General features: G+C 37.5%; 1 protein-coding gene across 1 annotated transcript; it reads left to right on the plus strand.

Annotated features, from left to right (window-relative positions):
• The first annotated feature begins 1,059 nt into the window (after window positions 1-1,059).
• LOC116286971 (uncharacterized) lies at window positions 1,060-11,490 on the plus strand. Its single transcript, XM_089037453.1, has 3 exons — window positions 1,060-1,200; window positions 2,954-9,945; window positions 9,992-11,490. The coding sequence occupies exon 2, from the start codon at window positions 3,207-3,209 to the stop codon at window positions 7,713-7,715; it is 4,509 nt and encodes a 1,502-aa protein (XP_088893579.1). The 5' UTR covers window positions 1,060-1,200; window positions 2,954-3,206; the 3' UTR covers window positions 7,716-9,945; window positions 9,992-11,490.
• The last annotated feature ends 532 nt before the right edge of the window (window positions 11,491-12,022 follow it).

Below are 12,022 nucleotides of genomic sequence, written 5' to 3' on the forward strand. Positions count from 1 at the left end.
TTGCAGTTAACGGTCACGTGTCGGCACTGGTTTATATAAATTGGTGATTCTTTTTACCTACTTGTAAAGAACTGAATGAAACGATGTGTATCAGTCCAGTGTGTTACGAAATGTAGTTTTATTACGATCTCTCGAAACAGGTTGTAGAAACTTTGTTTGCTCACCAGTATATTTCACCCATGGGAATCAAAATGTCCATTCATTTGCTCTCAGTGAATTAATCAGCACGTGATTACTAGGCTGCAAAGGGCCAATTGGGTAGAACTATTGCCTTTACAGTATGTAAACTGATTACTAACAGTTTAGTGACTTACGAGTATCCAAATCCACACCCCTTTGGTTGTTTGCTGTTTTTGTTTTGTTTTGTTTTATTTTTTTATCTATTGTTTATAGTTTTTTCGAATTAACGCTTTTATATACGGCCTACTCAAAGAGGCGTTTGCTAGTCCTACTAAATAATATTATATAAAAATAATCCTGAAAGTGCACATGAACCCTTTGACAATAATTTCAGTACTGGTTCTGCATCAAGTAAATAGTTGACTGGTGAAATATTTCTTGATTTGAGTGATGCGTCTCTAAGATATGAAGGTTTATACCTCCAATATGTTAATGATGATGACGTCAGCTAAGGTATTTGAGTGTTTTTGTTGTAACTAGTAATACTAAATGCAGGCCATTTTGAAAATACAAATTTAAAATAGCTTTCATGTAAACCATGAGTAAAATAATGATGCTTTTTAAATACTGTTTCTATGAACCAGTTCAATTTTGTATATTTAATTAAGCCTTAATAGACATCATAATTATTAGCATATTGGAGGTACAAACCTTCATAACTCAGAGACGCATCACTCAAATATTTTACCATTCAATCAATAGAATCAGTACTAAAAGTATTGTCGAAGGGTTCATTTGCACTTTAATTCATAACTTAGAGACGCATCACTCAAATATTTTACCATTCAATCAATAGAATCAGTACTAAAAGTATTGTCGAAGGGTTCATTTGCACTTTAATGTTCACATTAATTGATTTAGCCTTTCCTCACCTGATTAGTCACCAGTATGTAAATAATCCATAATTTGCATAACGAAAGTATTTGTCGATCCGTCTCGGTTTTCACCTTAAGAAGAAAGCGAATTTGTGTGCCTAATACCGTTAAGTGATCATTTAAATCGATATCACCACTAGTAGAGGTAAGTTTTCCAATTAGCAATTCTAGCCTGCTTTAAATGTTAGTATTTATATGTAGATGGATATAAATGGTCGACAAACTCGCTACGAATGTAGGTATATATTTTTGGTGCCTTTTCGTGACTCGTATCGAAAGTACTTTATAATTCAGAGGTCCTATTTTCTGCTAGAAATAAGAATACGGTCCGATATCTTTGGAGCGTTATTGGGTATAGTCCTGTTGCAATAATGGCAATATATTCATCCTAGTAACGCCATATCCAATAAGCTCAACTTCTTTCCGTCTCGTAATTACTAACAGACTAGCAAGAAAAGAAAGAAAAAAGCGAGAATAGAAAACCCTGTATTTCTTTAATTTGCACAAAAAATTCTCTACGATTTAATTGTTGATTTTCAAAGATATTAGCAGTAAAAAAGAATCCTATACAGTGATACCTAGAATTTATTGAATTGGTCCTTGAATCACGGAAGTACAGCATCGTATATGGTACTGCGATAGTCTCGAGTGTCGACTTGTAGTGTCACAATATCTTGAATTGTTTTCTTGCATGTTTTACTGGTTTAAAAACTTTGATCAGCTCAGAACTAGTTGTTTCAGGGTATCGATAATCGAAGGGCTTTTTCCCTAGATCGACATAAATTCATATCCGTCTTTCTAAACCGATATCAAGTTGGGCTAAGTGCAGTTTTCGTATTCTGGAAAATGGAAAATGTTTAAAATCATTTTTTGACTTCTCTAACACCATCAAGGGTTAAGCAAAAAGATTCATTGAAATAGTCGCAGCACAAGCGAAAGAAAGCTTTACTCATCGAAATGTAGTACCAATCAAATGTGCTTCAAAACGACGTATTTTCCTTTTTTATAGGAAAGACATATTTTTAATATAAATAAATAAATAACATAAATTTAAAATGTCAAAATGCTTTAAATTGAAAACCGAATTCCTGTGACGTCATTTCTATGTTTAATTTTGTATAGAAAACATGGTTTTGACGTCATATCTATGTTTCTATACTCTGATAAAGCATAGCTCTTCAGCCAATCAGAGCCCGCGTTCGTGAAAATCTATTCTAGAAATAGACATGTCGTCTGACTGGAGGTTGTTTTGCCCCGTGTTTGGCTGGTTTTGGGTCATTTAGAATCATTTTGGCTCGTTTAAATAGTTTTGGGATATGGGTTCCTTAAGCTTATATTTGCTGGTTTCTGCTGTTTTGTGTAATTTATGCATATTAGCACTTACGCTTTAGGTTTCATGCAGAATATATTTCAATTTGAAAAGTAAATCTTGTTTTCGTTTTGGAGTCATTTCGTTTTGATTGTTTCGGTCCACGTTTCGTCCCAAAATGAATGTTGATTTTTCTTTTTTCATAATATTAATGACTTAATTTTGGCCTTTTTTCGGTTATTTTGGTTCCTTCTGGATATTAATGCATACAGTTCAAATTTGACCAGTATTACATTTTTGTTGCTGTTGTTTGTTGGTCGTTTTGACTCATGTTTGTTAGATTTTGTTTGTTGACATGTTTTTGGTTGTTTTCGCTTGTTTGGGTCATTCCGGGTTATTGTACTTAAGATTTAGCCCCCCCCCCCCCCCCCCCCCCACGTATCCGCAAATTGTTCGAAAACGGATACGTTTGGACGGGGCCTTAAGCTTGGTCCGAAATAAACTTAAATTTTAAGAAAAGTAGGATGGGATTTTAAAGTTTTTATAAATTAAAGATTATAAAACATTTACTACTTTTCTGAAAATCCAGCTTAGGTTTTCCACCACCTCCTGAACAAATACCATAAAAAAACCACATAAAATCCTATGCCGCTGCAATGGATGCATCAAAGATCATGGTATTTGTCAGTGCAGTCATAAGCTATGCAAGCCTTGGACACTTGGACCTTTGCAGCCCAGACCTACTCAACCTCTATCAAGAATGCCTTTTCATGGCTCAATCCTTTGGTGACATCTCTATTGCCATTTAGTTATACTTGCTGCTTGGCTTATTGAATGAAGAAATGAAGAATGCTAAAGAATTTTTATTATATTACAAAGGTTTTCTAAAGGAAGCAGAGGAACTAGGTGATGAATCACTTAAGCAAGAGGCGTACACCCAGTTAGGAATTACATATCAGAGGCTAGGAATATATGACGAAGCTATAAAGTGTTTTCAGAAGTGCTTAGACATTGCCATGGCAACAGGAGACAAAAATGAGGTGAGCTTTTTCTACAAAAAAATAGGAAGTCTCTATGAGAAAACCCACAAGTTCCAGGAAGCTATATCTTGCCATGAAAAATTCCTAGAAGTTGTATCAGAACCGAATTCCAAAAAGGAGGAACTAAGTGCTATTGCAAAGTTAGGCATTTTACATTTTTATCTAGGGCAATACCTCAAGTCAGTGGGATACTCCCAAAAAGCTGTTGAAATTGCTAAAGACTTAGGTGAGAGGAAAGAAGAAGGAGACGCTTATGGAAACCTAGGAAACGCTTGCCAGAAGTTAGGCAAGTACGAAGAAGCAGTCCAGTGTTTTGAAAAGTACTTGGGGTTTGCAAAGGAAGTAGGTAAGAAGGAAGTAGAAAGAATAATATACTGGAACTTAGGATGTGCATTCAAAAAGCTATCAAAGCACCAAGATGCCATTGCCAATCTTGAAGAATTCCTCAAGATGTCTATTAGTATGGGTGACAAGAAAGGAGAGATGATGGCATATGGTAACTTAGCAAACCCTTACGAAAAGTTAGGCAAATATGATAAGCTGATTGAAGTCTCAGAAAAAAGTTTAAAGATTGCACAAGCAATAAAAAACAAAGAGGGAGAAGCAGTGGCTTGTCTGCATTTGGGAGTTGCCTACCAGACATTAGGGGAGCTCCATAAAGCCACCGAATTTCATGAAAAGAGTTTAAAGTTTGCCCAAGAAATTGGTGACAAGAAGATCGAGAGCCATGCCCATACAAACTTGGGGAACACCAATCGAATGTTAAGAGAGCAAAACAAGGCCACCACGCATTATGAGGAAAGCATGAGGCTTAGCAGAGAGTTGAAAGATAGAGAAGGAGAGAGTGATTCCTTTTTGAATCTAGGAGTTCTCTACGCAGGGTCAGGGAGGTACCAAGAAGCCATGACATGTTACCAAAAGAGCCTTGATATCTCTATGGAAACAGGAAGCAAGCATGGAGAAGGGACAGCCTATGTGAACATGGGAAGTGTTTGCTCAACATTAGGCAAGTACCATGAGGCATATGTTTACTTTGAAAAAGCTCTTGCTGTCTTCAAAGATGTAGGATACAGCAAACGAGAGGGGGAAGTGCACAGAATCCTTGGGAATTTTTACGCAAATTTAGGAATGTACAAGAAATCTCTCGAAAATCACCAAAGCAGTTTCGATATTGCTAAAGAGACTGGAGATAAAATGGGTCGAGAAAGTGCTTTGGGCAACATGGCGTCTGCCCATCAGAAACTAAATAACTTCTCCGAGGCCTTGGAGAAGTACGAAGAGTGTCTGGAGATTGCTCAAAATGTCGGTGATAAGATCGGAGAAGGAAGGACATTTGCTAACATTGGGAGTCTTCACCAGTCACAATGTGAATATGACAAGGCCCTTGACTTCTATATGAAGAGTCTTAAAATTGCCCTAGAAATTGGTGACAAAAAATCCCTTGCAAATGCATATGGAAACCTAGGAGGCCTTTTTGTTTTGTTGGAAAAATACGACGAAGCAATTGAATCTGGTGAAAGGAGCTTGCGCATTGTTGAAGACACAGGAGAGAGAAGGATCGAAGGAAAGGCTTACAATAACCTTGGTTCAGCTTACCACCACATAAGTAGCGATACGAATAAAGATGCAAACACCCGTCAACAAGCAAAAGAAAAGGAGATCTTCTACTTGCAAGAGGCTTTGAAGATCTGGGAATGGTTGTACGGCCATCTAGGGGACAAGGATGAATTCAAGATATCCATCGTTGATACGTATATCATCACCTACAAAATGCTTACAGCAGTGCTGATTGAAAACCAGGAAATAGAAGAAGCTCTTCTGGTTTGTGATAGAGGAAGAGCTCGTGCCCTAGGTGATCTTTTGTACTCCAAGTACAGTATGAACAATGAAGATGGCTCTGAGAACGCATCCCACCTGGAAAAGACGGACATAGAAAACGTTTGCTCTGCAAATGTTTCCATTGTGTCATTTTCTTTCAATAAGGGCATTGTAGCATGGGTCTTAGAGCAGCAAAAGGCGTTACATTTCACTGAATGTGATAGTAAAATGTTGATTACTCATGCTGAAGGTAATATCTCGCAAAAGAGTGGAAAAATCGAGGACAAAGATCTTCAGAAGATTCTATACCAGATTATCAACAGAGCGTATGAGAGGATGGAAATCGATGAGGAAGAGGAAGACAAATCTATGGAATCACTCAGTGGCAATACCAACAACTTGAATGTTAATAGTGCTGTTAAGGAATCGTTGCCTGGGCCTTCAGATAAAGAGGTTCTGACTCACATGGATGGTGAAAAGGCAAAAAGCGAGAAACATCCTCCCCCGGGTCCACAAGACAGTGACCACATCATGAACTCTGACGGTTCTTGTAATGTACAGCCATCTTTGCCTGCAGGGTCTTCAGATAAAGAGATTCTGACTCACATGGATGGTGAAAAGGCAAAAAGCGAGAAACATCCTCCCCCGGGTCCACAAGACAGTGACCACATCATGAACTCTGACGGTTCTTGTAATGTACAGCCATCTTTGCCTGCAGGGTCTTCAGATAAAGAGATTCTGACTCACATGGATGGTGAAAAGGCAAAAAGCGAGAAACATCCTCCCCCGGGTCCACAAGACAGTGACCACATCATGAACTCTGACGGTTCTTGTAATGTACAGCCATCTTTGCCTGCAGGGTCTTCAGACAAAGAAGATCTGACTCACGAGGATGGTGAAAAGGCAAAAAGCGAGAATCATCCTCCCCCGGGTCCACAAGACAGTGACCACATCATGAACTCTGACGGTTCTTGTAATGTACAGCCATCTTTGCCTGCAGGGTCTTCAGACAAAGAAGATCTGACTCACGTGGATGGTGAAAAGGCAAAAAGCGAGAATCATCCTCCCTCGGGTCCACAAGACAGTGACCACATCATCAACGTTTCTGACTGTTCTTGTGATGTCCATCCATCGTTGCCTGGGTCTTTAGATAAAGAAGGTCTGACTCACATGAATGGTGAAAAGGCAAAAAGCGAGAATCATCAACCCCCGGGTCCACAAGACAGTGACCACATCATGAACCCTGACGGTTCTTGTAATGTACAGCCATCGTTGCCTGGGTCTTCAGATAAAGAAGCTCTTGCTCTCATGGATGGCGAAAAGGGAACAACCGAGAGTCAACAATACCCGGGTCCACAAGACAGTGACCATATCATCAACGTCTCTGATGGTCCTTGTAATGTCCAACCAACGTTGCCTGGGTCTTTGGACAAAGAAGATCTTATTCTTATAGATTTTGAAAAGGAAGTAAACGAACGTCAGCTAGACCCGGGTACACTTAACAGTGATCACGCTGCCAACTATTATGGATCCAGTGATGTCCAGCCATCGTTGCCTGGATCTTCAGTTGAAAGAGTCATCACTCGTGGTGATCATAAAGGAACGTCAAAAGATATAAACATGGATCCTCTCGAGTTGCTTTACACAGCATTGATTGCTCCAGTGATTCAAAACCTCCAGGAAGAAGAGATCGTCATCATTCCGGAGGGGCCTTTGTATAAGATACCATTTGCAGCTCTGATTGATCCAAATACAGGGAAATATTTGTCTGAAACAAAACGTATTCGTATCTCACCATCATTATTATCTTTAAGAACATGGAAAAACAGTGCAGGAGACCAGCACCTTAACAAAAGTGCTATTGTTGTTGGTGATCCCGAAGTTTGGGACGTTGTATATAAGAATGAAAAGAAACAATTCGATCGCCTTCCATCGGCAAAAATCGAGGCTGATGTTATTGCAGCCATGCTCAATGCCAAGCCTTTGACTGGAGCACAAGCAACCAAAGAAATGGTCATGAAGAAACTACGAGAAGGTGTTGCTGTCATTCATATTGCAGCACATGGAGACCCCGAACATGGACACATAGTCCTTGCCCCTTCACAAAGAACAGATGCAACAGGTATCCCAGGCGAACAAGACTACATGTTAACAATGCAGGAGGTACAAGAGATTGGTGTTACAGCACAACTTGTTGTCCTAAGCTGCTGTTACAGTGGTCGTGGGGACATCAGGGCAGAGGGAGTGGTTGGAATGAGTCGAGCCTTTCTTGCTGCAGGAGCTCGTGCTGTTGTGGCGTCGTTGTGGGACATTAACGACGAAGCTACATTAGATTTCATGAAAAGCTTTTACGCGTCTCTAAGGATGGGAAAAAGTGCAAGTAAAAGCCTACAAATTGCCATGGATGACATAAGAAGAGAAGAAGGTTTCGAAGACCCAAAGTACTGGTCTCCTTTCTTCCTTATTGGTGATGATGTCACCATCAGTGTATGAGAAATGATAGAGAACCAAGATCACAGTGAACTAAAGTACTGGACTCCTTTCTTTCTTATTGGTGATGATGTCACGATCAGTGTATGAGAAATGAGGCAGAACCAAGATCACAGTGAACCAAAGTACTGGACACCTTTCTTTCTTATTGGTGATGATGTCACGATCAGTGTATGAGAAATGAGAGAGAACCAAGATTACAGTGAACCAAAGTACTGGACTCCTTTCTTTCTTATTGGTGATGATGTCACCACCAGTGTATGAGAAATGAGAGAGAACCAAGATTACAGTGAACCAAAGTACTGGACTCCTTTCTTTCTTATTGGTGATGATGTCACCATCAGTGTATGAGAAATGATAGAGAACCAAGATCACAGTGAACTAAAGTACTGGACTCCTTTCTTTCTTATTGGTGATGATGTCACCATCAGTGTATGAGAAATGAGGCAGAACCAAGATCACAGTGAACCAAAGTACTGGACTCCTTTCTTTCTTATTGGTGATGATGTCACGATCAGTGTATGAGAAATGAGAGAGAACCAAGATTACAGTGAACCAAAGTACTGGACTCCTTTCTTTCTTATTGGTGATGATGTCACCACCAGTGTATGAGAAATGAGAGAGAACCAAGATTACAGTGAACCAAAGTACTGGACTCCTTTCTTTCTTATTGGTGATGATGTCACCATCAGTGTATGAGAAATGATAGAGAACCAAGATCACAGTGAACTAAAGTACTGGACTCCTTTCTTTCTTATTGGTGATGATGTCACCATCAGTGTATGAGAAATGAGGCAGAACCAAGATCACAGTGAACCAAAGTACTGGACACCTTTCTTTCTTATTGGTGATGATGTCACGATCAGTGTATGAGAAATGAGAGAGAACCAAGATTACAGTGAACCAAAGTACTGGACTCCTTTCTTTCTTATTGGTGATGATGTCACCACCAGTGTATGAGAAATGAGAGAGAACCAAGATTACAGTGAACCAAAGTACTGGACTCCTTTCTTTCTTATTGGTGATGATGTCACCATCAGTGTATGAGAAATGAGAGAGAACCAAGATTACTGTGAACCGAAGTACTGGACTCCTTTCTTTCTTATTGGTGATGATGTCACCATCAGTGTATGAGAAATGCATTTCAAACAACTCGTATCGTTCCCTCGAGTACTGTCTATTTATCGATTCACCAGCCATATATCTTCAATAGAATCACCGACTGTAGATTGGGGAAAAATTATCCAGTCCTAACATACAGTAAAAACCCGCGTGTAACAACCTAGTGTTTTTGAAGTCTGGCAAAATAGGTTCTTATATTTTGGGGTACTTACTGACAATTGAGGCAAAATAGGTTCTTGGTAGGTTCTTATTTTTTTTAAAGGGAAAATCTACTGATATATGACCAGAACATCAAAGGAACGTCCTTGGTGTGGTCTCTTCATGGGCGTGCTCTTGGGCTTTCCCTAATTTAGTTAGCTATTGATAAAATATACCTCCTCAATGTAATCAACACAACATAACAAAACAATTTGAGCAACTTTGGTTCAGAATTCTAAAATAGGTGACCTCCAAAACTTGTCCAACATTTTTTGTTTCATTATTTATAGTGACCCTTCATATAAGAACCTTGTGATTTTGGTTGGCAAAGCAGCTTCTTCATATTTTGGGCTATTAAAATCCAAAATTTCTGCCTGAAGGTCTTTTAATCCCTAGGTTCTTCCACGCGGGTTTTTACTGTATGGAAAACAATCGATAGCGCTACAAATGATGAAAAGATATTGAATGTGACGAGTGGCGACTTCCAACGTAACATGGCACGAGTGAAAAACGTCTGCGCATGCTCTAAATCCGTATGAAAATTAGTCAAGACATACACTTATTTCAATAAAGTTAGTCACCAAAACCCTAGAAAGCTGAGATCACTGAGCATCATGGGAAACTTTTCATATCAAAAAAGGATATATATACAAAGCTTTTTTAATACCAACTGCAGCTCGATGATGCTCAGAAGAGGTGAGACTGTAACCGGTGAAAGATTCGCAAGTCCATGAACAGTTATCAAGCGGATAAACGTGTAAAATGAATCTCCCATAATCCTTGTCGGCCTCAGCTTTATAGCTTTTCGGGTGACTAACTTTATTGAAATAAATGTATGTAAATGTGACTTTGAAACATAAATTGGACTTATTCACAAAATGCCAGAACTTAGTGTCCATGCTTGAAACTTAAGGTTTCAAGGTTTTTTTATTTCCCAGAATGAGAATTTGACACTTAAGGCTAATTCTTTCATATCGTGATGGTTAATACAGTATCTTGGTCTGACAAAAGTATACTCTCGAACTTTTTTGTATACTTGGAGAAAACAAACATATATTTTTTCACTCAAACTCTTCAATATTCTTAGAAAACGTGCTGAAATGCACGCATGCGCAAACGTTTTTCTTTAGTGTCACGTAATATATTTCCATGATTCCAAATCGATCTCGATCAAATATTATTCTTGGTAATTTCATTTTTTACATATTGCTTTTAAAGTACTTGAACTTGAACTGTGTTTATTTACACATATATAAATGTTTACAAGTAAGTATATAAATATTATACAATTTGAAATAAAATAAGAAATTTTTAGAGGAAAAGAATTATCAGTGTTGTTCATGGTACATTGTGTGTGGTTGTCAAAGTAACAACACTGATAATTCTTTTCCTCAAAAAATTTCTTATTTTATTTAAAAATTAATGATAGCTATTACATACAAGAAGAATTGGAAATGGATTTACATTAAGATATACAATACTATTTGCTATTTACAAAAACATTTACATAATTATATATCAATATATACATAATTATATATCAATATATACATAATTATATATCAATATATACATATGCATATATACATATATACATATATATACACACATACATGTTTTTAATAAGATAAAAAGTAACTAACATCAAACTTATTGTAGTCTTATTAAGTGCCTTTTTAAATATAATTTAAATGCAGTCAGTGATTTGCTGTTTTTAATAGGAGTTGGGATGTTTTCCCATATCTTGGTTATTGCAGATCGGAACATACATTTGCCCTAGTTAGTACGAGATGGAGGAGGGACAAGATTGTTTGTTGAAGCATATCTGGTATTATAAGTATGTTGAGATTTTGCTAACTTAATAATACCAGAGAATATACCAAATTCAAAACTCGCTCCGATGTGAGGCTTAAGTTGTGAACAAAGGGATCTGGCGTGACTCAAAGTAATCTGGCGTGATTCAAAAGTCACGAATCACGCCAGATTCCTTTGTTCATAACTTAAGCCTCACATCGGTGCGAGTTTTGAATTTGGTCTATAGTTCTGGAACTTTAGTGTTGATATTATCTAAGGATTTTATAACAAGGTATTGCTGCTTTGAGTTTAAAAATATATTCAAATGTACTCTGATCAGTGACCAAGAAAAAACAGTTCAACAGTTTGTTTTATTTCGAATCCACTCTTAAATTTACAAAGGATATGAATAAATAATCAATTGTATAGATATTTTGTAAAGGATGCAAGGGAAAAACTTTAAAGATTAAACAAGCTCGTGCATCCTAAATGAAACGGAAAGAAAAACTTTATATATAATATATGTATAAGATGGAAGAACTATAAATAAATTTATATGATAGAATAATGATAATCACACATCAAACGCCGATTGGCAGTAGATCTTTGTTTAATAAGGTTATTGTTGTAACTTTTAGGAAAATAATAAAATCGGTTCGTATAACATTCGACATGTTTAAACCAGAAAGTCATTAGGGGGTTGAAACTTGTAACAGCCATACATCTGTTTTGAACAATGCTCGGCCGAAAAATATTCAACTTTTTTCTTGATAAATTCGGCCTTACATTAAAACACGTACTTCTATTTAAAAAAAATTCCCAAAACTAAAAAAAGAGCGATATTTAAAATGTTTGTTCGTAACCAGTAAATCTCCTCTGAATATCAGGAAAGAAAGCAGTTTGTTTGAGTCTATTTTGAAGCTATTTTCAGGAACTGCGCACTGACCTATTATACAGGGTTTTCACCATCTTCCAACAATAAAACCTTAATTTTTGGCTGCGGAAAAAATAAATGAAAGGGTTGGCGGACGAATTTAAAAGAATGAAAGTAAAGGAAAAAAGACTTGCGATAACAATTAGAATCTCGTTTCGATCCAAGCTAGAAACACCACGCATGCGCATTATTATCTTAATAATTATGTGAGGAACGAAGCAAAAAATTAAGGTTATTGTCACCATGGCAACAGTCTTCATTC

The sequence above is a fragment of the Actinia tenebrosa genome, unplaced genomic scaffold (assembly GCF_029948245.1).
Source record: "Actinia tenebrosa isolate PJP-AT-01 unplaced genomic scaffold, QUT_ActTen_1.0 PGA_scaffold5__44_contigs__length_20552954, whole genome shotgun sequence".
Taxonomy (NCBI): Eukaryota; Metazoa; Cnidaria; class Anthozoa; order Actiniaria; family Actiniidae; genus Actinia; species Actinia tenebrosa.

Excerpts from the sequence above, each read along its gene's own strand:
- LOC116286971 (XM_089037453.1), top strand. The coding sequence starts at position 3,207 with ATGAAGAATGCTAAAGAATTTTTATTATATTACAAAGGTTTTCTAAAG.